A 26793-nucleotide genomic window follows, 5' to 3' on the forward strand; every position below is an offset into this window, starting at 1 on the left:
GCTGCGCGTTGAGGAGAGACACATTCCAGGCCTTGCTATCTCCTAGTTTCTATTCGTGTGCTGGGGGTCAACTTGCTCTCCAGAGCTCTACCGGGCTTAGGAAAGGGGGGCCGCAAAGAAGAGCATAATTCAAGTCATTTAATGCTCGCTCTAGCATTTCTACTGTGCTACCGAGAATAGCTGGCACCTGCTGTACTGATTAGAATGCCTTGCTGCTCACTCTCCAAGGATATGTGAGGGAGGAGACCGGGCACTTCTGTCTGGGTTACTGCGTTATGTTTCAACATGCCTCTCACGGCCTTGCATTGTGCACCAGTGAAGCAAAATAATATTTCAGCAAAGCAGTTTAACAAAAGGCAAAAAGCAAACGTTAGAGAAAACAAAATGGTGATTTCTGTCGCTTTAAAATGGGCGCACCTTAGTCAAGCTTATGGCTATATATTTCTAATACTAAATGCATGATACGGTTGGTCTTCGGCCAACATAGTACATAGCCTTATGATCGAGGGGTGTCTACTTTTTCTAGATCGACAGCTAAACATTGCAGTAATGAAGAACCAACATGTTTTGTTCTTTAACACGTTTGTATATAGATGAAAGAACTTGTTCAGGGGATTATATTCATATAACGTCAAAGTTAGTTCTCCGCACAGAGCTTTCTTTAACCAGATGCCCACTTCACAAGGTACAGGAGAGTGTCAATCATATGTCGTAAACTCACTGCGACAATTTTCAATATTTCATAGTGCATTGGTTCGGGGAGCCTTATTATAAGGCATGAACTCGTTGTTACAATGTAGACTTCAAACAGTCATTTTTTCGTTTTGCGTGAGGCTGCCGTCTACTCGGATTGAGAGCGTAATGAACAGTGTTGGCACGTAATTCTATTATCACGTTTGGCGTCTCAAACCTTATTTCCTCGTGGTATCTGGAGATCCCGTCGGGTAGTTCCACTACACAATCAGAAAAGTTGAAAGAAGATGCCTAGGATCAAATTAAGTGTACCTTCACATTAATGAAATTGTGCATCTGGGCTGCTCTTACGCCCCAGTGGGTCAATTTCCAACTACAACCCAAGATAGAGGAGGAACTGCTCACATTGGAGATGGTCAGTAATTGCCTGACCTCGCCTGACCATCGTATTGGGACACATCAGGTATACTGCTCGGGTGTTAGTCTGTTTTCTCTCATAAGCGGGCTGTCCGTGTGAAAGTGTTCATGTTGTAAAAGGGAGGGGGGGGGGTTCCTAAATATCCTACCTGGTAGGATGGGGTAAAGGTGTTTTAGGGATGGGGACACCACGTCTCACCATCTGGTGTCCCACTCCCCAAAGAGCCCTCACCCAGGTGATCCTCCTGCACTGGTCCACCCCAAAAACTAGATCCAAAAGCAATGGCCATGTCCTGGCCACCTGAATGACAGATCCCTGGGGACTAGTGGGTGAGACTACTTCTGGTTTCTCACATGTCCTTTCCCTATGTGATGTAGCCGCATCTGTTTCACAGGGAAACAGAGAAAGGAAATCGATGTTCCCCTTGTCTTTACCTTTTCGGTGCTCCACAGTGAAACAGTAGGGTTGTAGGTCTAGGAACCATTGCATGACCCGAGGGTCAGAGTCCTTTCGTTTGCCTTATCCACAGTAATGGAGAATGATGTATGACGACTGTGAACTTCCTTCCTACTGTTAAGATGGATTTCTGAACTCTGTCATGGAGGGGCAGAGGTTCAGAAGGCCAGCCTAGTTTCTTGGAACAGGGTAACCTCTGGACAAGCCAGACCAATCAGGGTAGTGATGGTGGCGGTCAAGACTAGGTCTCAAGGGGGGTGAGGGTGACTGAAAGCACGCAATGAGCACACAAAGCAAGGACGCTTACAAATTACTCCAGACAGGTGTTATATTAAAAATATAGACACATTTATTACAAGGCCTTTGTAACATCGACCATAGTAAAGAATCACGGCAAAACTCCAATAAACCAACACATCACAAGCAATACAATATATATACAAGACCAAGGGGTCTAAGGAATTAGAAGCACGAAATATGCAGACCACCTAGATGGGGAGGAAAACAGGCAGTGCAAGTAATCGTTAGACCCAGTTCGACATCAGAGGCCACCTAACTAGAAGGAAGTCCGAGCCCTACGAAGAGTGGAGCCTTGTGCTCAAAAGTACCTGCACACGCAGGTGCCAACGGGCAAAGGGGAGTCTCTTCAGGGAAATCAGGGAGTTCAGAGAGGTGAACAAAACGATGATGAACAGATCCCCGCTACTCAAGTGCGGCCTCCACTTGTGGGCAGAAGCAGGGCGCGAGTGCGGAAAAGGGTTGCTGTTTACGACAGCGGTGGAGAGCCAGAGGCTCCTGCGGGAGGGCGACCGGTTAGGGTATTGAGTACTCACCGGTCCCCGATGCAGGCAGACCCAGGCTTCTCCGGTTCCGTTTCGGTACTGGCAGGTTCAGATGCGATCAGCAGGATGTCTCGATGCCGTGTAGATTACGCGACAGCAGGAGTCAGGGTCGAGGGTGTCCCAAAAGCAGCGAACACGCACAGATTGTTACCACAGCAGAGCAACTCGGCAACCGCGTGTATTCCGGTCCCAAAGCACACGTCTCACTTCAGACCGGGGAACGGCAAGTGTACGAATCGTGTGAGAGTGCCGAGGACTCGGAATTTAGCAGTAAGCCAGACGGCAGTGACAGAGCAAGGTTCCTGTGTAGGCTGGTCAGTCCACTGGATGGCCCAGTGACGCTTCCGAAGGCATACGTACATGATTTGGTGAAGGTGGCGAGAATAGTTGTTCCCACTATTCTAAAGGGTCGAAGCGCCTTTGCAGACCTTCTCGTTCGATCAGAGGCCGAGTGGTCTCGCAGGACGACATCAGTGCAGGATGCCAATCCTTCAGGGGGTCACCAGCGATTCCTCGACTCAGCTTCTTAGTTGCAGGATACTTGGCTGCTTACCCTTTGTTCGTGAGAACTCAGGAAATCGACCTGGTAGTGAGGTTTTCAGCCTCCTCTTATCCAGAATTCCCTTCGTGCCAAAACGGAGAGGGCTCAATGGGAGATCCGCTCACAAACACTTACACCATACATAGACCTATCACGGACCACGGTGGTGCCAGGCATTCAGGACACTCTAGACTCTCTGGCACCCAGGATGTGTGTTGGGAACAGACATCCCTGCCCACATCTTGGAGGCACACACAAGGCATGCAGAAGCCCGCGAAAGCGTTGTGTTTCGTGGGAAAGTGCATGACCAAATAAGGACTGCCCCGGGTCGGCTTGACCTGGGGAAAGGTGAAGGGGCAAGACGGTCAGCGGACAGGACAAAGAACCTCGTAGCATGGCCATTTTGGAGGCCAGGTCACCCATTTGGGCCAAATGCGGGAAGCGCGGTTAACATGGCAAAAAGGGGTTCAAAACACAATGAAACGATAGCTGCCACCAGTCCCGTCCGTGACACACTTGCACATTTCATGATAAGTCCAGCGAGAGTTTCTAGGGCCTTTGGAATGAGTAGAGACCCAAGAGCACACTAATGTAAGTTACGGTGCACTCTTGTTTCATGTTGCTCAAAAGCTGCAACATGAGGAAAGGACTAAGGGAAACCGAAGTCTCCCGGTACTGACTGTTTTAAGGGCATGTCAGTTTCTCCATAAGAATTGAGCGAAAGGCCAGAGGAGTGCGGCGGAAGGCTGCGCTTCTCTGGCAAAGTCTAGATCAGGGTGTAAAACAACAGCAAAAAGTTTGGGGGTTGCCACATGGAAGGAAAATTACCTACAATTATGAAATCTTTCCTAACACCTATGAGATAGTATCTTAGACGGATGATGGCCCATTTGATGGCAAGGTCCTCTAATTCTAACACAGGGCATTTTGTTCACGTGGGAAGAATTTTCGACTAGTTTAAAGGATAGAATGTTCTAATCCATCACAAAAGTGTGACAAAAATGCTCCTAACCCTGTAAAGGATGTGTCAGTTTGTTACACAAACTCTTTTAAAAATATCTACTACCTTTAGGATTGGGTTCTGGTACAGGGTTTGTTTTAAGCTGCTGTAACATACATCATCCTTGTCAGTCCAATGAATCTTCTGGGGTTCAGCGTTCTTTAATTTGTCTGTCAAACTAGCTGTTCTGTCTGGGAAATTAGGGATAAACCTACAGTAATGACCGATTAATCGTAAGAAGGCTCTGAGGTCTCTCTTGGTCTTAGGCATGGGGCTATCTATGATGGCTTTCACTTGTTCTCGTTGCGGCTGGACACTGCCATTCCCTACAAAGAAGCCGAGATATTTCACAGCTTATTGAGACAGCTTACATTTGGATGGATTGGCAGATAAGCCGACTTCTCTGAAGGCTCTCATAAAAGTAAAGAGATGGAAAGGATGGTCTTCCCAAGTCTTACTATAAATGACTATGTCATCAATATAACCCCCACAGAAATCAGAGAAGGGCTGTAATATCCGGTCCATAAGCCATTGGAAAGTGGCGGGGGCCCTGTGTAAGTCAAAAGGGAGGGCTTTGAACTGGAATAGTGCCAGGGGCGTTGAGAAAGCTGTCTTTTCCTTATCAGGTCCATGTATTGAGACCTGCCAGTACCCCTTGGCTAAGTCTAGGGTTGATAGGAAGGTGGCATTTTCGAGTTTATCAATCAATTCGTCAATGTGCGGCATAGGATATGCATCAAAGTCGGAGATGACACTGACCTGTCACAAGTCTATGCAAAACCTCCAGGAACAATCAGGTTTTGTGACCAAGACAATAGGGGAGGACCATGGGCTTGAAGAGGGTTTGTTAATGTTTGCTCTTAGCATTTTGTTCACTTCCTCAACCACTATCCGTCTACGAGCTTCCGGGAGTCTATATGGTTTCAAATGGACCACTTCTCCCTTTGGAGTTCTAAAATAATGATGAGTGCCATGCACTCTCACTGGTTTCTCGCAGAATATATAGGGCAAAGTTATGATTAAATCATTTAAGTCTTCTTGTTGTTGACTAGATAGCTCTTGTGGAATTCATTCAAAATTATCTATTTCCTCCGGTACCAAATAAGACAGTATTGAGGCATTGACTGCAGAAGGATTTTCTTTCCACCCTTCTAAGAAATTTACGTGGTAGAGGTGGGTCTTTGTTTCCTGTCAGGTTGGGCTATTTTATAGATATAGGTCCCGGTTTGCTCTAAGTACTTTATGTGGCCCATGTCACTTTGAGACAAGTTTATTTTCAGAGGTAGGTAAGAGGACCGATACCTTTTGTCCTACTGAAAAAGATCTTAAGTTTACCGTCTTGTCGTAGGTGGACTTTTGTTGTGCTTGCGCTTTTTCCATGTGAGTATAGACTAGATTTCAAACAAGTTTCATATGCTCTTGCAATCGGGTAGCTGTTTGTGAGAGGGAATATGTGCCTCTTCTCTTTCTGCCCAGGTCGCCCGAAGCATGTCTATGACATCTCTTGCTTCTCTACCATAAAGTAACTCGAAAGGAGAGAATCCGGTGGATGCCCGAGGGGTCTTTCTAACTGCAAATAGGGCCCAAGGAATCATGTGATCCCAGTCTTTCTCAGCCTTGTCTACAAACTTTCTTAGAATCGTCTTAAGTGTTTTGTTATATCTTTCTACCAATCCGTCCATTTGGAGGTGGTAAACTGAGGTTCTTAAGGTGGAAATATAGAGCAATTCCTTGACTTCACCCATGAGATTGCTCATAAAATTGGATCCCTGATCCATTAGAATTTCCTTAGGGAACCTAACCCTATAGAAATATGGCAATAGATGTTTTAAAATGTGTTGGGTTGTGTTGTTCCACAAAGGGAACGCCTCTGGGTATCGGGTAGCATAATCAACGATCACGAGGACAGATTTGTTACCCGCTCTATAGGTTTCCAACGGTCCAATTATATCAATCCCAATTCGGTATTATTGGTAAAGGGTTCAGAGGGGCAGTCAAAGGAATATGAGTACTGTTTTTTTGGCATATTTCACATGTCTGAATGAAGTTCTTTATATCAGCATGGATACCTGCCCAGTACAACTTCCGACTGTTGTGTGCCTGGGTCTTAGATTGTCCTAAGTGTCTCCCTGTCAAATGAGAATGCGCAATCTCTAGCACAATCTTGCGATGGGTTTTGGGGATTGCTGAGTTTTACTTAAGCCTTCTCTACAGGTTTCCTTTATGTACAGTAATCCTTGCCTTATAAAGAAAAAGTGACTTCCCTTCTCTAATCCTTCCCCTTCTGGAATCACCTGCAAGAAAGTCTCTGTGAGTGCTGCATCATTTCACTGGGCGAAGGCTAGATCGGGAAGGATGGTAGGTTCTTCTTCTCTCTTTGCCTCAGTGGTAGATGGTTCATCAGCTTCCCCAAAGCCAAAGGTACCTCTCTCAGTTTCTTTTGGTTCACTCTCTATAAAACAGGGAAATATAGGCCTTTCAAAAATTCCCTGGGCAATCTTGTCCCTAGGGTGTACTTCAAATGGAGTTTCGCTGTGCTTCTGTAGGAGAACCTTTATATCTCCCCGGAAGTTGGGATCAGAACTTCCAGGCCAGGCCAGGCCAGATTTTGGAGCCAATCTTATATAACACCCAGGAGGGGGTATTAGAACTACGTCTGTGGGAATCATTCCTCTTTTCCCTGGAGGGATAGTAGCTTCTCTGCTGCTACAGATATCAAATCCTATGTATTCTTTTGTGGTGATAGAGGGATCTGAGGCTCTATGACTAAGCTTCTGGAATTTTAGGGTTCCCCAATTAGTCTCAATTGAGTTGCATCCCACTCTGACACCATATGTAAGGAAGGCATGGTATCAAACAGTACGACAAACACAAGTGATCACAGTTCATGGGTGTTTATTGAACTTCAATTGGGTTTGAAAAACACCTATCTAATCCTAAATCTAAAGATGGGAGCAAGCTACGACCATCATATAATAATAAGGCAGTCCTAGTCGAGTCCATCAAAATAAAAGGGCCTATACTAATAAACTTATTGCCAATCCTTACTTCTAAATACAAATAGTGTGGGAAACAATATTGTGCAAAAGAAAAGTGTTCAAGAAATGATACGTCAGGATATTCAAGCCGTTGCCTTCCCTTCCCTACATTTTCAGCACGGGACAAGGCGGCACACCCGAGTTTAGCACACTCTCTGGCTTCTATGGTACGAGGATGCAGTTCAAAGCCTCAACGTCAGGACCTTCTGTGCCAAACTCTCTTTACCATTCAAAGTCTCTTATTTAAGAGGGCCTGATGCAACACAAGAAACATTAATGTTCCATTCTTCTTAGGATTTCACATGTACAACTTCTTGGGTGATTTACTGTTCATCCCAGGTGCCCCTCTGCCGGGCTCAGACCCACTTTAACACAAAACCTTCTGGTCTCCTCCTTACACCGGGCTCGGACCAAATGTATCTACTTTTCCAAATTTTCCATATTCATCAAAATCGAAGACTCTCGACTCGTCGCAGGACCACTTCAATTCACAATTACTCATTCTCTTCTTGATATAAGCCTTTTCTCGCTTTCAATTTTGCCACTTCTTAGCTGGATACCTTACAGAGACCTTTGATTGAGCACCCACGCGGTGCTGGATCACTCTTTCAAAGGTATTATATCTTGCTTTGAAAGTTCAATCACTCATCAGCAGTTCAACTTTGCATTTCTTATCACAAGCCTTTTATAAATGTTCATTCTGGGGCTTGCCATACAGTTTTGCTGCTTGCAACCTTGGCCTCAACACAGACTGGTTTTGTATTGGTCTCCCCAACTCACCTGCTGTGTTCATTTCACTGACACTGCTTTGTTCTTGAAGCCAAGGACGGTACCACGGAGGCGGCTGCTTCTCCCCACATTGATTATTGACACAGGAGGACCGAATGCATCTCCGACACACAATGCAGTATTCTTCAGCCTGGTTTCCTGATCTTACACTTTCTTTTCTTGCGGTTTCTGAAAAGTAACGGTTCCTTGACGAAAAGGTCAAGGGAACTTCCCTTCTTGCGATTCCCATCTGTTTTGCCATCTTTCTTCTCTCGTTTAACCACCATCTCGAAACTGTTGTTTCCTCGTGTGCTTTTCCTTGCTCAGAGTGTGCTCTCATGCTCCGCCTTTTATCTGTGTGGGGAAGCTTAATGGAAGTCAGGTGTGTGATGGTCAGTAATTGCCTGACCTCGCCTGGCCATTGTATTGGGACATGTCAGGTATACTGCTCAGGTGTTAGTCTATTTTCTCTCATAGCAGGCTATCAATGTGAAAGTGTTTTTGTTGTAAAGGGGAGGGGGTGTAGGGTTCCTAAATATCCTACCTGGTAAGATGGGGTAACAGTGTTACAGGGAAGGGGATCCCGTGTCTCACCATCAGATGTCCCACTCCCACTCCCTGAAGACCCCTCACCCAGGTGATCCTCACGCACTGGTCCACCCCCAGAAGCTGGATCAAAAAGCGATGGCCGTGTCCTGGCCACCTGGATAACAGATCCCCGGGGACTAGTGGGTGAGATACTTTCTGGTCTCTCACACTTGGCCCAGTGTTTGTGTAGAAGGGGGGGGGGGAGTTGGTACATCAGAGAATTCTATAGAATAAGATGGGGTATGGCCATGGGAAAGGGGGATACCGTGTCTCACCACTGGCTGTCTCAACCCCACTCCTCGAAGCTCCCTCTTCCAGGTAATCCTCGCGCACTGGTCCACCCCCAGGGTCTGGATCCAAAGGCGATGGCCATGCCCTGGCCACCTGAGAGAGAGAGATCCCCGGGGACTAGCAAGTGAGACACCCTTTGGTTCCTCACAGCGTGCGCTCGTACTTCATGCCACCCCTGCATAAGTAAATTCCCCACTTGGGCCACCCAAGTCAAGAGTCTAGACATGCCACTGTGCTGGGTACATCTGTATGCCAGGTGTCACAATCATGCATAAATTGTGTCAATTGGTTCATGGGCACCTTGATCTGCCTGGTGGAGTTGAAAGCATTCAAAATTCGCATTGACTTGAGTATTAAAGTATTCATCTGGGCACATTTTTGCTGCTCCATAGGGGTTGTCTCACGGGTGAGGGGTTTCAAGATTTTGTGCATGTTTATGTATGCATAGAACAGCCTGCTGACCTTTTCTATTATCATCTGTTTCTATGGTGGTGGCAAAATAGCTCAGGGAGTTCTACCCACAACGTCTACTTCAGGCCCATGGATGATGTGTCCCCCAAAGTCTCAAATTGATGTATTGGTATTGAAGTGTAGAATTTACTGTGGGTACTTCCCACTGTTTGGATATCGGGGGCCTGTTTCGTGAGGGCAAGAGACAATATAATCTAGAGCAAAAAGGAAACAGACTACACCTCTCTTTTCCACGTCTACTAATAGCCTTAAACTATGCTCTGTGCTATGGTTGAAAGAATCCACTGCACCTCTTGCCAGAAATCTGTAAAAATACAGTTTAATATTTCATAACTCTTGATGAAAACAGTTCATATTACAAAAAGTATTACAAAAACTGGGACACATCGTTATGCCCAATGCTTGAGCATAAGGACGTCAACCAGTTTTGTAATACTTTTTGTAATATGAACTGTTTTCATCAAGAGTTATGAAATATTAAACTGTTTTTAACAGATTTGGTATTGGAGTTGGCATGGCTCATTCTGCTGTTTTTGAAGTGGGTTTGGGGACAAGACGGGCTCCCTCATCCTGTGAGACACGCATTCCCGCCCTCATTGCCAGTTGATGTGTCCTGCAATAGCTATTGTGCTTGTGCCACAGGAGGCTTCACTAGCCAAACTCACACACACGGGATAGCTGCTCATCTCTCTGGCTCTCTCGCCCGTGCACGGGAAGATCCTCTTTCTTGACCCAGTGACATATTGTGTGTGTGGATGCATGTGGGTATGTGCATGCGAGCCGTGCAGCTATCGCTACTCCAGAGTGCCTGATCGACACCATCATATCCTGCAGGGCAATGCCATAAGGACAGGCCAACATGCGATTGTGGGCCATGAATTAATGCACTGTGCAACTGGTAGTTTTGACCAATAGTACTGACCAAATGTGGTTTAAAATACACTGTTATCAACATACTGTGCCTAAAACAACTGCTGGTTAGTACTTAGTACTTAGAAAAGTGACAAATTATGTTTTTCGATTGTGGTATTGTCGAATATTGGTGAAGAGGTTTATTTTATGTCCCAGTCTCAACTTGGAAGCAGAGTGCACCTGTGCCCAAGGCCGTGCCCGAGAAGGTGCACCAAGCCAAGGGGTATTTCCTCTACAACAGGGTTCTCCAACTCCAGGCCTCGATGGCCAGAAACATGTTGGAATTTCAAGATACCGCTCATTAATATTCATGAGTTAAATTTGCATACAATTATTCTAAATGTATTCTCCTGAATATTAATGAGGGATATCCTGAAAACCTGTCAGGTTTCTGGCCCTCGAGGCCTGGAGTTGGGCAACCCTGCTTTACAACAAGCGCAGAATTACTTATGGCAGACCATTAATAATACAGCCCCAAGTGTCCTGAACCTGAGACCTCTTACCTGCAGCTTTGGTAATATGTAAAAAGACAAAGGCCCTCATTATGAGTCTGCCAGTAATCCTTTACCGCCAGACTCACCTTACCATTTCCGCCAACCGATATTACGGGCGGCAGAGGAATGGTAAGTTCCCATTATGGGATTCCACGGGAATGGGAACACTGAAGCAGTGAAAAATCTGCCAGTAGTGGCTTGAGCTACCGCTAGGTCAGGCCTGCCAGTAGTTCACTGCCTCTACCAGCAGACTTGTAGTTTATCGGTCCAGAAAAGGTGATGGTAACTGATGTTACCGGCACTTTTTTCCAGACATGTAAACTTGTAATGAAGGCCAAAATGCCATTATTCTGAAATATCTATATATAAAGAATGTAGGCATTTACAGTCAAACAACTCAGTGTTCTCTTCGGTTACTTTGACCTTACCTGTGCAAAGTAGAGTTTTAATTTCTTTCCTCTGAACTGCGTTTCGTGCAGCTCTATTCTGGCTTGCGCGGCCGCCTTGGGGTTGCTGAAGTTTATTCGCACGCAGTGGAAGCTCTTGAACAACTGCAGCGTTACACAGTCATCATACGCACGGAACAGGCCCTCGAATTTTACCTAGAAGGAAACATAGGATCCTCTGAGTGAAGCTCATAGAACAGTTTTCTCAAGGTGTGACGGAAGGTATGTATGCGCCTCACCAGCAACTAAGACACAATCACTGTGTGCAGTACAGAGTTAGTACTAGGCACACATTTACTAAGCCAACACAGCTTGGAATACAGAGGATATTCTGAAACATACACAGAGCGTATAGAAAACCTTTTTTTTTTACTTTGTAGTAGCTGAACTGCTGTATACCTAAAACAGGTAAATCTACAACCCCATCAATTGACTCCTGCCTAAAGGTCAACCTATCTCTACGGTCTGGGGTAGACCTAAATTTACGTGTACGAAAAGAGATAGATACTCTATACTCACAACTCTCTCATAGAAGGTGATGTGCCTCTGTCCCTCTCAATACCAATAGTCCTGAAAAAATTGACATAGTACTCCTAAAATGTATACATTTCCAAATTGATTCAATTTATTATTCATATATAATGAGAAAAGTATATTAAAAACACCCATAGCATCACAAAGCGGATCATGGCTCAATACATCTTCACATCAAAAAGATTAAAAAAATCACAACATAAAACAATACACCAGACACAAATGACAATAATGTAAACTTAACACTCATAAAGTGTCTCTTCACTAGACTCCCTAGACTGGTGGAAACACCTTAGACTACAGGCATCCATCATGGGATGCAAGGAAAAAGGCAGACATTGAAGGCGCTGGGCTGGAAAACTCACATGCCCTTTATTGCAAATCCCACCTATACTCCTTACCAAAGATGGTATCCAGAGCATAAATGAGCACAAGGAGTCATAAGGCACAAGGTTAACCCGCCCAACTTCCACCATCACTATCTGGCGCCCCACAGATAGGAACAATGCTAAATGACACAGCTTTACCAATATCTACTCCAGTGCAAGGCGGCCTTGCCCTGGTGAAGGACGAATGGCAAAAGATTAAGCCATCCTCAAGATAGTGTCTACACGTTTATAGTAGGTAGAAGCTACTGAACCAAAGCCCACCCATAATCATCAGCTCACTGCAGTAGGTGTTTGCACCCAACCACCATAAACCACTAAGATGAGTAAAGGTTTCTTCCTGCTCTGATCACCTGCACATGCATTCTACCCATATGCGTTGCTCAATACTTAAACCCTCAAAGTGTGAGTATAGGCCGTGCTCCGGATTACTTTTCCATCCCTCTAGTAGCAATCCATTTTTCATTCATGTAGTCCCTCACATCTGAAAGCTCGTAACCAGATGTAAGGGTGGGGTAGTTACCCATTTCTCTGATTTAACTCCCTCCAACGCATATGCCAGACTGAGCTTCTAGGGAAAGCCAGGCCCTCTCCAGATCGCATTAATTACGAGCCGCCATGTTGATGTCAAGGAATGCCAGCTCCTAATCTCTTTTTAAATCACTTCCGCACTGGCTACTTTCCTCATTCTCATTTGCACCAGTTCACTGAACACCTAACTCCCAGAGATTGAGGCTGGAAGTTGGTAGCTACAGTTTTTGGAGAAGGAAAGGGCCCTTACAGAGAAATGTTGAGGACTTCTATTTAATAATCAAGTTGAGCTGTACCTGCTTGACTACCAATTGAAGCATTTGTTCCCTAAATCTGCCTTAATACCAAACAGATAAAATTATACCTAATTCCATAAATTGCTACAATTTGCAATCTCCCATCTCTCCCTATCCAAAACCACTCGGTGCAAAATAACCGCCACATTCCAACCGCCACATACCCCATTTGCGCATAGCTACTTCTGCTATAGGCACTCCCATAACAGACTTACGCTTCCTTTCCACATCATCCCAAGACTTAGAAGCATAACACTCTCATCATACTTTTATAACTACTCAAGTGGAGTGAATTTAGCAACAATTCCAAATTGACCATCAACATTTACACAAATGGAAAAATAATGTTCCAAGCAACCGAAAACAACCTTAAGAGATGGGATGCATCTTTCCAACACTCTAAAACTGCTTACCTAACTACTATAGCCACCCAATGCAGCCCATTGGTGGCAGAAGGACAATTGGTGTTGTACATGCCGACTATCCTAAATCCACTCTCAAATAGAATGATCTCCGACATGCCTACTACTGTCCATCCAATCAGAACATAAATAAGTGAACCGTACTGCTCATGGTTTATGTGAGAACACATAAGCCCAGAGTCTAGCGAAAACTTTACTGAATCAAAGCCACATTCACTGTAAGAATGGCTTAAGACCACAATTGTCACCAGACAGCAATTTACAGAAACATACTTCCACAGTAACTACACTACCCTCCTGGGTATCCTCCTCCCAAAAGGGTAAACAAAATCGGTCACAAAAAAAATGTATTAAAATGAGAGAATAATTTGCCCTTTATACGTAGAATCTCTAAAGTGCTCAAACCTCTAAAACAAGCAATACTTGCCGTTAGCAGGCAATTTAGTACAAGTACCCCAAGATGCAAATATCTCAGTGAGAGAATAACACATATTGTCCCAGGGAAACTACGGAGCTTTTAGGGACAAATGGATGGAGCTTACCAGTAGCCTATTGAACAGGGACGCCATTTCACCAAAATGCAGGGGCAGCGGAATCACACAACCCTTGACCTCTGATGACATCACAGGAAGTGATGCCATTTGACCCCACCCTGAAGTGGCATTACAGAAAGCGATGGAATGCGTCCTTTCATTCCTTGACAAAACTGGAAGTTGCAGCACATAGCATTGTTCCTAAGTACACTATGAAAAATATGGTTACGATATCTCCATAATGTGATATACATTTCATACAAGAATGGATCACCATATGTATCATTAATATCAGTGTGTAAAGGCCCATATTATCAAATTACTGTGAATGCAAGCAGACGTCCAAGGCCAAATGATAATGATATGTTATTATATAGCGCTTGCCCTGAAGTGCTTTATATAGAACAAATATACATACAATATCAAACTACTTGTGTTGGTATGCATTTATCAACCTAAGAAGGATGAAAGGCTGAGTTGTGGTGTTTAAGAAAAGACTAACGACCTGATTCATGGAATTATTTGCGCCGAAAACACAGATTTGCGCGCCTTTCTGCCTGAAAATCCCTGTTTGAAGTATGGGGATTTTCGGGCAGAAAGGCGTGCAAATCTGCGTTTTCAGCGCAAATAAGTCCATGAATCAGGCAGTAAATCAGTGTCTCACCCCCTGAAGTGTGCCTGAAATAAACCTTTAATGAGTCTAGCAATTATTGAATAGAATTCCAGAAAGATAGATTATTTGTTGTTCCTATTCATTCTTATTTAGGGTCACTACTCAAAGTGGTAAAATTGTGGAACTCCCTGTTTTTTTAGGAGTCCTGAACAAGACAGAAACAAAGAGCCACATAGCACAGGCCACAGCCAAGAAGCATACTTTAAAAAAGTTTTAAAATAAAAATGTCTTTATTTGTTTTAGGGGTATCAAGGGAGAACACAGGGTTAGCATGGGAGACCTCAAGGGTCACAGCTGTAACCCCTGGCGACCCCCAAATGACATCCCTGCTATTGAACTCATCTAACAAAATCCTAGGGATGGGAGATGTAAATATCTGGCTGAATGGGGGGCAAAACAGATACACCATTGAACTCATTAATATTATGACAGTGCTGACTATTGACGAATGTGCACACCATCCCACCCATGTAAATGGCCACACAAATGATTTCCTCTTTTCCTGAAAAGCACCTCTCAAAATCTCAACTTGCGTCAAACAAGTTTAGTCCAATCATGAACTGATTCTTAGTGAGATTGTTCTAAACCAACACCTACCACAATTCTTAGGGCCGAGCTGCAATAATGCGATCGTCAAGGAATCTTCAACATTAACTTACCATACTCTAAATCTATACAAAGTTCCAATTGTTTACTGCTGTTCCCAATGGTGTGCATGCCTTTTACTTCTGTTGACATCTAAATTCCTAGACTGCCTATCAAGAGTCTGAAAGTATGGTTTAATCTGCACTTGGCTCAATTTAAGAGTAGGTAGGAAACTTAAAAGAAAACGGTCCAAACTAAATTCTCCCGAAGATTCTACTGCTTCCTCATCCACCAATTTCTATAATAGAGCTGTTACACTATGTTAAAAATAAATAGAAATCTACCCCCCCAATGTTGAAGGAAATTAGAAAAGAATTCCAGAGATGAAAGAACCTGAGGATATCATGGATAGGAAGAATAGCGGCTGTGAAAATGGTAGTTCTCCCCCGACTCCTATATTTATTGCAAGCAATACCGATCGCACTCCCGGCAAGCCTGTTTAGGGAGCTGGAAAAGATGGTGACTGAGTTCATCTGGGAAGGGAGGAAGCCCAGGGTAAACAGGCGTCTACTCATGGCCCTGAGGAGGGAGGGGGACCTGGCCCTGATGCAGATCTGCCTCTATTACGAAGCCGCAAAATTACGGGTAATCAGAGAATGGTTCAAGGGAGGTGAGGGGAAGCTCTGGGTAGGAATGGACCGGGCAGTGGCACGTCACGATCTCAGAGAAGTGCTCTGGCTTCCAAAACAACATAGGCCTGCACATCTCGACGAGAGCACTATAACGGCACTATTGGACCTGTTCCAAGGGGAGGAAATCCGAACCTTTGAGGGGTGCAAATGAGACTTTAGGGTAGGAGAGGCTGAGCGGCTGAGATACGCGCAGCTAAGACACTGGGTGATGAACCCAGACAATAAGAAAGCAGCCACCAGGAAAACAACAAAATTCGAGAAATTCATATTGACGAACAATGGAACGAAGGGGCTGATATGCAACCTCCACAAAATAATAGAAGACGCCACCCCGAGAACCACATGGGCATACATGCATAGAAGGGAGCAAATACTAGGACAAGAGATCAGAAGGAAGCATGGGGCAAACTGTGGGGGAAAATACTGAAGTTGATAAGAGCGTCAGAACTACAGGAAGCTTGGTACAAAATCCTGTATGGATGGCACTATATGCCTGCCCGACTGCACAGCATGTACCCAAACACAGTGTCAGCAGAGTGCTGGAGGGGCTGTGGAGGTAGGGGTACGGCGGAGCATATATGGTAGAAATGCCTCAAGATAGAGCCCTTCTGGAAAGCAATACGACAGGATTTACACCAGACATTCGGGACGGAGGGGGACAAGCCCCCAGAACACGTCCTACTGGCTGTTAGAGAACAAGGAGGGTGGAACGAACCCAGGCACCGAGAGAAGGCAAGAGTAGTCCTAACTCTAGCCGCAATGACCGTCATCGCCCAGAGATGGAAGAGTAACAATATCCCCACTACTCAGGACTGGCTCGCAAAGTGTGTGAGACTGTGGCCTTGGAATGGGTCACCTACGCAATGAACAATAATGCACAACACTTTGGAAGGGACTGGGGAGAGGTCATGAATTTCCTGAAGGAGGATTTCAGAGTTCAGTGGTGCCCCCAGCGCCTCAAGCTGTTGGACTTGGAGTGACTCTGCGAACCTATATACTACAGAGCTGGAGGAACCCTCAACTGCACCAGGGGAAAAGGGAGGGGAGGTGAGGGGGGAACTGTTATACATGTTGTAAAACCAATAAAAAGAAGTTTAAAAAAAAAAAGAAAAAAATAGCCCTTTGTTATTTCCATCCCTGAAGCCCCAAATATATCCAAGGAGTTGCACAGAATTTCCCAAAAACTGTTAATTCCAACAAATTACCTGACCCCACTTTGTCAATCCCACTCATTCAGCGTTCAACCTTCTTCCAAGACAAAGTAAAGGCCATTTAACACTCTCAAGATAGAGGCCATCCACCTCATCCAAGCCTCCTCTCCCCTAGAGAAAATTATCAAGTTTCCAATACATTACAGAAGAAAAAGAAGACATCCTCAAACAAAATACCTTTTCTAGTACCTCACATCACTAACTTTTGCAATTCTCCTTTCCAAAGTGGAACCATTCCAGGCCTCTGAAGCAAGCTCTTATCACACCACTTAAGTCCTAACCCAGATCCCCACTAGCCTCACCAACTTAAGCCCCATCTCCAAGTAACCTTTCCTAACCAAGATTCTGGAAAGATTTGAAACAAAACACCTTCTCCTCTACGGTGAATCTAATAACCTGTTCCGCGACAGACTTCAATCAATCAATTCTTTATTTGATTTGGATTTGTCCATTAACAACAAAACTGAAATACAATTCAATACATACATCTTCATATTTCAATTTAACATAACTTATACAATATTTAAAATAGATGCCCTTCTATTGAGTGCTCTAGAAACAATTATATAAGTTATACAAAATCTCCTCATCATTATACTACATAATTCAAGGTAACATCTAATATTTTGTGCTTTAAAATTGTGAATTAAAAACCATTTACACAAGTATAAGTACCATGGACATAAAAGTCTTCCTTCCTTGAGGGAGCACTGAAACAATCCTTCTTGACATTAAAGAGACCCCAAGTAGTTTCTGGGGACATTTACCAATGTTCTAATAGTACTCGCCATACAGCAGCAAATGACACTGTAGACCACATTATTTTGGAGAACAGACAACCCTGTGATGGGCATTATGGATGTTGCACTCAACTGAATCAAGACTTTTGTGATGGAATGTGCTAGCAAATGAAGAGCTGGCCAGTTATTCTCCACTTTGACCCCACCCACATGTTGGGTTCTAGGGCAATTCTCCTTATTCCCAGGTTTTCAATTAAAATGTGCGACCCATGGCATCTATATTGGACAATCTGACTGACAAATGTATACATAGAATGAGCAGCTAATATTGAGAGAGTCAGCAATGACCCCCAATCATCAAAGCAGATCCCGACTGCATATCACCAGTAATTGACTGGTTAAGAACCAATATACTTCGATTTTTGCAAGAACAAGCTGATTAACCTTAGGCCATCAGTACCAAAAAGCACACCTTTCTCATCTCGCTTGGGGGTACCCACTTATACCTAAAACAAGGACACCATCCTGGGTGTAATATTTCATTCACAGTTCTTCTTTGCACAAAATAGACAATGTGCTCACTTGATAGGGGGCAAACTGTAGTACTGTTTTATTCTATTTTAGCCTCCCCAAATCCCTCACCGGGCAACATCATCTGGTTATGGATAGCTCAGCAAAGATCATTTTCCCTCGGCTCTAAATCCGTGATCATATCTCCCTCAGCTCTAAATCCCTCCCGTGGCTCCCAATTGATCTGAGGATCTAACTAATGACATAATTTATATAATACACACATTAGAAATCAGGCCTGCACTAGCTTACCAATTGAATACCCATTTACGAACCGAAAAGACTTTGGAGATCTGTAACGGCACGAAGGGCCTCAATATAAGGCTGCCGGTATCCTGGCGGTAGAGCTGCCAGGATACCAGTTAATGTTATTGTAAAAGGCCAGAGGACTGGGGGGCTCTCATCAGTGATATCACAAGTCAGCAGAGTATCTAAGGCCCATCAAAACCTCCCCTGGCAATAATGGAAGACTCAGCCATGGGGCAAAGTTTACTGTCTTTATTCTCCAATAGACATGAATCATACAGAAAATCACAAATCTCCAGCAATCACTGCCCCTGAGCTGGTGTCACCCGGTTTTGTACCCCGTTGACATCACAAACATCAACTACATCCCAAAAAATCTAAGGCGTATCCCAATTGGTTAGCTCGAGTCTATTTCCTATAGAGCCAGTATACATTTGAATCCTCATTGGTCTAGCACGTCAGGTAGATTTGCCTGAGACTTCTCCAGAAACTATCTATTACTATCTATCGCGCTCTGAAACACTTGTATACAAGTGCTGTTATTCCCAAACAAATCCTAACACTAGTCTAGCCCTGCGTGGGCGACCATGCATCAGCCTTAGACAAACTCCTAGAGGGGTGTGGATCACTATGCCCCCCACCTCTTGTATCTCAGGGCCTTTGTGCACTGTGCTACTTCTAGATTACTCCTAACAACATACTCCTATCTTACTCCTATGGACACATTAACATAAGACACAAAGAAAACACATGAATCGATTCAACAATAGAAACACTTTTATTCATGCACAGCAAGGCATGATGCAAACAATAATATAATGCAAATCTCAAAGTTGCACCTTTTATGCTGTTGGTGCAAATCTACCATGCAATTCAATAACTATAAGCCTTACAGGCATCTAATGCAAGCCTGTGATTAGCTGGATCGATCATGTCTAATGCAATATACATATGGCAAGTGTCAGCATTCAGCATTCCTCTCCAGTCCACACCATTCCTCACTCTCTCTCTCTAAGACAATCCCTGTCTGATTTCCCCTTCTCCAAACCCAAAGCTCTGTGTGAGTGTCTGTCCTAACCAATCAGTTTAAGCCATAAACCATACTTCGCATTTGCATGTGCAAGCTTCCCTTGGTCTCATCTCAAATGTGTCCCATCTCACCCCTCTCCAGCTCCCTTTGACAAGTCTGGTCACTCAAACTGTCTCAAGCCTCTGCCAAGCTCATCGATCTCTCCCAAGCTGGTCTGCCAAGGCTGCATCACTGCCACACCAAACGCCTCTCTCTATCTCAGAGTCAGCTCCCTCGATCTTAGAACTCCATCTCCAACAACTAGCACCTTGAACTAGCCAGAACCAGCGCCTCTCAATCTCATGCCAACCAGGCGTCTCTCTCTCATCAAACTCTCTACTTCAATTTCAGGCTTCCAGTTATAGTGTCAATTCACATCACACTTTCTCCATGGTTACATGTCTCTCTCTAAGCCAATATGCCTCTCTGTCAATGTCAGCAATTCTATATTTGAGCAGTGCCTAAATGTCTGTGTTGCATGTACTTTAATTGTTCAATCACTCCGTGTTCTGTCATCGTGACATTTGCCATACTATCTATACCATGGCCTTCTGTCTGCGGTACCATCCTACCATCTCATATATTTCTCCATTCAGAATCCCTCTATCCACAGAGAGCAGACCATCTCTCCTCTCCATGCAAAAGCACTCCCTGCTGCCAGGCGCTGCCCCCACCTTTTCTCTGTCTGCGAAGCACAGCCAGCCATGCTGATAAAGCCAGCATCCCTCTCCACTCGGACAAGGTTCATGTTATCTCTGCCTGCCAAGCAAATGTTTATGAATACTTGTACATTGTAACTCATAACAATCTCTCTGCACTCCGCGGCTCTTCTCTGTGTCTCCATTCAGTGGAATGGCTTCATTCTTTCTCTAGTGCTTACTCTCTCACTCACAACCCAAGCGCTATCTATAATGCCAACTTCATGCATATTCTATGTGCACACTCAATGCGTGTCTCTACAATGCATACATAATACATAACAACATATCTCTACATGTGTAATCGTGTGTCTCTACATGGCACTTCAAATATAACAGGCCTCATTCTATAAGCAAATGCAAATGCATACTTACATGTGGCAGAATAATGTGGATAGTCTAATGATGTCACTACTTCAGAATGTAACTACTAATCAGTACTATTCAGACATAATGATGGAGTAATGCTTCCATAATGATGCCATAATGATAACAAACCAGGCTTCTCCATACTATCAGGTTACACAGCGCAATATAAATAAAATATCATATCATATCATTGTTGCGGGGTCGCACAAAGACATTGGCCTGTGCAACATTCTACACCACCCCATGATCAGAGCGTCAGGATTGGCTAAAATCGGGTCCTTCTAGGCCTGGGAACCTGTTCTGTTCACAGCACTCAGTGTACCTTTTCAAGGTAATGGGAAGGCCTATGTGTCCCCATTGTTGTCACTGGCTTTGGTGGGCAACATAGGTATCAGTCTTCTCTGCTTCGCTGGGCACTGGTTCTCTTCTCACCATGAGTAAATAGCCATTGTTCGGATCTGCTGGGTCACGTGTGAAGACCGCAAGATGAAGCTCTCGTGCCTGCAATTATGAGGATTCTATTCTGAATTCTTGCAGGTGGCTCACTGCCTCACGAATCAGGAATTTTCCACCCACCCTTGTCCTTGGCTGCAAACACTGCCTCTGTGCTTCGTGCAGCAGAGCCTGTATTTCCCCCTGTATTGAGGCCTGTGGCCTCATGTGTTTTCACTACAGTCATTCTATGATTCCCCTATGTGTTCTAATATCTTCGTAGAAGTTAGTCATGATAGAGCCCTACAGGCTCCTTATATGTTTCCGTAGCTCCTTATGATTAGTTTCAATAAAGCGGCTGCAAGCTTGGTCGACGTATGTTTGGCTTTCTTGCGTTTATGCATTTGGCTAAAGAAAAAGAAATGCTTTTGGCAGTATGTAACTGTATCTATATTCTATCTACAGAAGATATAAGCATGTGCCTCATGTAAACCTGTGTGTATCTTCATGCAGGAGTGCAAATTTGCTTCATGTCTAACGCTGCTATGTCGTGGTGTCACTAGTGATGTCATCACGGTTGGACTTCGCAGTCAGTCAACTTGGTCCATTGATAGGGCATCTGTCTCCTCAAAGTCATCATGGTTTGAAAGGTGTTCTAAGACAATATCTCTATGCATAGGTAGGATACATTGGTGCAGTTGGTGCTGAACCGATCAACTAGTTTCATTTCCCCCAATAGTCTCTGGTGTAGTAGGGGTCCTCGAATACTACCCCAGTGGGAACAGAGGACAATCTGTTATCTGGGCTCTCAGGGCATCTTGAGCAACTACTATTTTGTCATCTTCAGAACTCGTATCTACCAGTACTTTCATCCCTCCAGTCTTTTTCAGCTGTTTTTCGACATTGTGCAATGCATATTCTGATGACGCAGTGTCAGTAATACCAGTATTAATGCTGCAACTAACACCTTCAGTCCATTGGCCATCCATGGTGCTATCCATAAGAAAATGGATCATAGCCAGCTTTCCTGTAGCATTCGTCTCTGCTTCCATTTTGGCATGCACCTTTGATAATCTGGTAACTGTTTCAGTGAGTGTCCCGTTGCCTTCATCATTTGCTGGAATGAAGGTGCAGCCGATCTTGGCGCAAACTCTTCCTTCCATGGCTGTAAGGAGGTCCAAAACATATTTATTCTAGAGTGCAATCAACCTCACTGCTTGGAGCTCTTCCTTTATAGCATTTGTGAAAAACCAGAAGGTGTTTCACTGCCTAGACCCTGGTGATCCCTTATTCAAGTGGCCAGGGCACAGCCATCACCTTTGGATCCAGACCTTGAGGGTGGACAAGTGCGTGAGGATGAACTGGGTGCAAGCTCCTCAGGGATTGGGGGAGGAATGCCTGATGGCGAGACGTGGTATGCCCCCTTTCCAAATACACCTGTCCCATCCTATTTTATAAGATATTCCAACTTTCCAGACCCCCCTTTCCTAAACAAACACTGAGCTGAGGAAGAGGGGGTCTGAGGCTGAAAGGAGTGCATTACAATGGACATGTCCCACTAATAATATCAGGCAGGGTCAGGCACTTGATCTTAATTACATTCACCTGGTACCTAACAGCTCTCACCACATGGTTAAAAGGTGAAACACTGAGACACACTCAGAGCAAGGTGGGGCACAAGAAGGAGCAGTTCTTCCAGCGCGATGGCAAACCAGGCAGAGCAGAGCGACAGGTTGAGGGATGGAACCGAGGTACAGAGAAACCTTGGACACCCCGGCGAGAGATTGTTACCTCAGAAGGGCCTTGAAGGCTGTGCAATGAATCCCCGCTAGAGAGAAGAGAAAACCTCTTTTTTGTTTCAAGAATACCAGCCACCCTCCCGGGTGAACAATAGAGTTGTGGAGGTGCAGCAGTAGTTGTACACCAGTAGCAAGACACCAGTAGCCTTGACTTCAGGACCAAAGCCGCGAAAGAAGAAAATTAATTAACACAGCCGGTGAATTGATGAAAGCAATGAAAGTCTGGTCAGTGTAAAATGAAACTTGACGGCAACAGCATCCGACAAATTAAGGTTGCACATGTCCCGATAAGACGGGAGAGAAAGCAAAGCATTGTAAAGGACTGTAAATTAAAGTTACAAAGTAACAGAGTAGTCCGGCGAAAGAAGACTGCCCAATTGAAAGTCTCTATGAAATGTCTGATGCCGTAAGAGCAGTGGGAAGAGAAAGAAACTGAAATGCAAGATTTTAACTGTTGTGTTGTGGTTTATTATGTGGTCACTCTCAACTCAGGTAGTTCCTTTCCCCCCAAGCATGGTGGCGCAAAATAAAGCAATTTTGATTCAGGTTAACTTTGGTGAGGCCTCCACCCCACCTCGCACCAAACCCCAACAGATACCTTGTGTCGCCAATGGACTAGAAACCAGGCCGGTGTATAGTAAGAATATGTATTTATTTATTTATTTAAGGTTTGACAAACAGACTACCATCAGCCACCAATGCTGTGGCAACACCCAATATCACAACAATACCTCTATTCTTCGAACAACACAGATGACATTCTGAAAAATGCAATAACAACTTGCAACATATTTAATTTCGATTTAACCAATGGAAAACATTCACAATACAATACAGGGTCCACCGGAATGACTTAATTTGAAACAATACTTTTCTCCCAGCAACCCTCGCCCTCCAGGCCTCAATTAAATATGACCCCTTTGATTGAAAGGCAAGGTGCAGGCAGTGAGAGCACAATGGAAAAATTGTTTAGGCTGCTTATTTAAAAAGATGCTGTTTGGGAAGGGAAATCAATGGGAAAAATCGTTTTGGGCTTGTTACTAGAAATGCGATATTATGGAAAGGAATACAGTGGGGAAAATCATTTTTCAACTTTTATTTAAAAGGCAAGGTTAGGAAAAAGGGACTCAAATGGAAATTGTTTTTCAACACACATGAAAATAAAAGCCAGAACCTGGTAATTTGGGGTCAGAGAAAAATGGGAACCAAAAGGGAAATTATGTTTTGTAGACGCATACAGATGAGATGCAATACTTTGTAATTCTGATTTCAAATGAATGGGGAATTTTGTTTTGCAACACACATACAGATGAGGTGCATATATCTGGGTTCTATATTTTACTGCGAGTCAGACCATACTAATTTTATTTCTGCACGCCCTTCCTGAGCGGAGCTATCATTTTCTGTGGTTTTCTGCTGTGCCAAAATAGCTAGAAATTGTGCCAAGTTTCCCATTTCTCAGGTGTATGAAAATGACAGAATCATAATTTTCCAATATCATTTTTACAGGTTCCCAATGGGCTTTTTCGTCTGCTTAATTTGAACCCGGGTGGGCTTGATAGGATACACAATGCTCCTTTTATTTAAGAAAAACTGTATTCAATGTTTAATCTATGGCAGGGCATAACATGTGTCAGCAAGTTTCATTTCTCTGAAGCCATGTGACCAGCCATCTGGTTTATCTTAACCTTTTCTCTCTTTGGCTTCAAAGAGGTCCCTGCTTGGGGCTTAATCCATGGTTTATGGGAAGCTTGACCTTAAGGTCACTTCTACAGGACATGTTATCAGAAACTAATTGACAACCAGACATTCTTCTTGGTAGGCCCAACCCCAAAAGGTCTGTAGTTCAGATTTCAAAGGGTCTTTGTTCAGAACTAAATGCACTTTTTATTTGGAACCTGACCTTAAAGGTCGTTTCTGTTGGTTGTGTTATCAGCAATTCACCACAAATTTGATCTCTTCCTTTGTGTATTTAAACATATATTTGAAATCGGTCCTGCGTCCTTAGTATTAATCAAACCAAAGGACTGCAAGGTCAGAATCCAGACACACTTATTCAGTTTAGTTTAGTTTATCTACTTATATAGCGCACCCCACCCAAGGGTATCTGGGCGCTTCACAGTTCAATGGGGATCTCAGCTTAGAGGGAAAACAAGCAGCAGTTTACCATTCTGAAAGGCTAGCAGATTACATTTAACCACTGTGTGCCTGCAACTTTTCATGCTGCACCAGGGCCTGTTGTCCAGACATGCACACTTTTCTTTATACAATATTAGAACAGAGGACAATGAAACATTCTGATGCACACAAAATAGACCATAGTTACATAAGGAAGCAGTATTCAAATCTACACCAAACGAAATAGGCCTTTCTTTGTCCATGCTGTCATTTTATATGGTGAAATTATGTCTCTTTCCTCCTGATGAATGTAATCCGTCCTTCACTTTATTTCTGGATTTCTGGATTGCAAAGGCCTTGTTCCTCCTTTTTAGCTGTTCTGTGGTTTTTACCCACTTTGAGAGTCTGCAGCCATCGCATTTTGCTCACTGTACTTTTCACAAAGGAGGAATACCCATTAGCATATCAGTCTTTTTCCAGCCCACAAGGGCAGTCCAGCACTGAAATGCCTGGCAAACCTTCTTTGAGCAAGAGTGCCAACAGCAACCGCAGACGTGTTTCAGCCTAGTCGGGCTTCATCAGTGAGGTGGAGCTGTGCCTCTCTGAGCACAGTGAGCAAGGGGTCCACGGCTGGGGATCCCCAGGTAATTTAGGGTGACCAATCCCAAGTTCCTTGCAAAAGTACAAAAACCGTAGCAGGGGCCCCTCTCTAGGAACCATCACTATTACACTTTTAATAATGGTAGGCATAATTTAATCCGCTTCGGACTCTTGTGCAGTTCCAAGTGTGATGATGAACCCGCCTGAAATTCACCAAAAATGCATAATTACGTGGTTAGTACATTTTAGCTCAAGCCCTGCAGGTTTTATATTGTGTGAGTTCGATAAAAAGGAACCGTTCCCACACAATGCATACTCTAGGGTCACAAAGGATTTCAACTACTGCAGGACTTCCTTGTCAAAGCGTGGATATGTTTGAGCCAAGTGGATCATAAAGGCACGAAAGAACAAACTGGGAGATGGTCTTCTTTCTCGCTCTGACCTTTTAATGAAATTAACAAATTTCCCCTGATAGATAGTGGGCTGGGGATGTTGGGGAATCATGGAGCACAAAGAATAACAGTCGCCACGTTCGCGATTAATAGCTATGTGTGAAGAAAAGGACAGTGTGCCTTTACTCTGGATGAGTGGGAAGTCTTTTCCCTATCTTTCTTGCTCTAGAGTGTATGATCCTTGCTTGAAGTTCACCGGGTTGCAACGGTCTTTGCTGAGCATTTTGTTCTTCTTCTGGCCCCTCCTCGTCACTTCTAGGAGAGTCCTCTGCTCGACAGGGTTTCACATCCCTGAGGAAATTCCAAGCTTTCTTTCCACGTATCTTTACAGCTCTGCCAGTCACTTCCTCTACAGTGTGGGACCCTTAAACCTGGGCTTGTACCAGTTCTGAATAAAATTTCAGAGTAGGACTGTGTACCCTGGGTAGAGCTGTGGCGTCTTCAGGTGATTCTCGCTGATGTCTGTACTGTTATCTTGTTCGTTCTTCTTGGACCTCTCCCATTGTGCCTACAGTTGACAAGAAATAAAAGACGCACTAGCCATCAAGGCAGCAGTGAAATCGTACATTTCTTTCACCAATACATTAGACCCAGACTATGCATCAGTCAATGCCTTAATAGGGCATTAGGGTGGGAACAAGGACCAGCTTCGATCCGGCAGGAAAATGGGCACACAACCACTATCATGTAGCGGTTGCCCTGTCATACTTGGAGCATGTCAACATAAACCATGTGAAGGTGTTGGAATGGACTCAGTGGGCAAAGTATGGTTCCTCTCACTACCCTTAATGTATGCCCTGCTGTGAAACTCTTACAGGCAATGCAATTGGTCATACATACTACCACATGTCCCACCAAATTAGGGCAAAACCAATCTTC

General features: G+C 44.2%; 1 protein-coding gene across 1 annotated transcript in view; it reads right to left on the reverse strand.

Annotated features, from left to right (window-relative positions):
* Positions 1-26793, reverse strand: part of RCAN2 (regulator of calcineurin 2) — a 564245-nt gene that overhangs the window by 262460 nt on the left and 274992 nt on the right. Inside the window, exon 2 of the mRNA XM_069605804.1 lies at positions 10941-11114. Within this exon, the coding sequence (XP_069461905.1) occupies positions 10941-11114 (174 nt within the window). The remainder of the gene's footprint in view (positions 1-10940; positions 11115-26793) is intronic.

The sequence above is a fragment of the Ambystoma mexicanum genome, chromosome 4p (genome assembly GCF_040938575.1).
Source record: "Ambystoma mexicanum isolate Mex_15411 chromosome 4p, UKY_AmexF1_1, whole genome shotgun sequence".
Classification (NCBI taxonomy): domain Eukaryota; kingdom Metazoa; phylum Chordata; class Amphibia; order Caudata; family Ambystomatidae; genus Ambystoma; species Ambystoma mexicanum.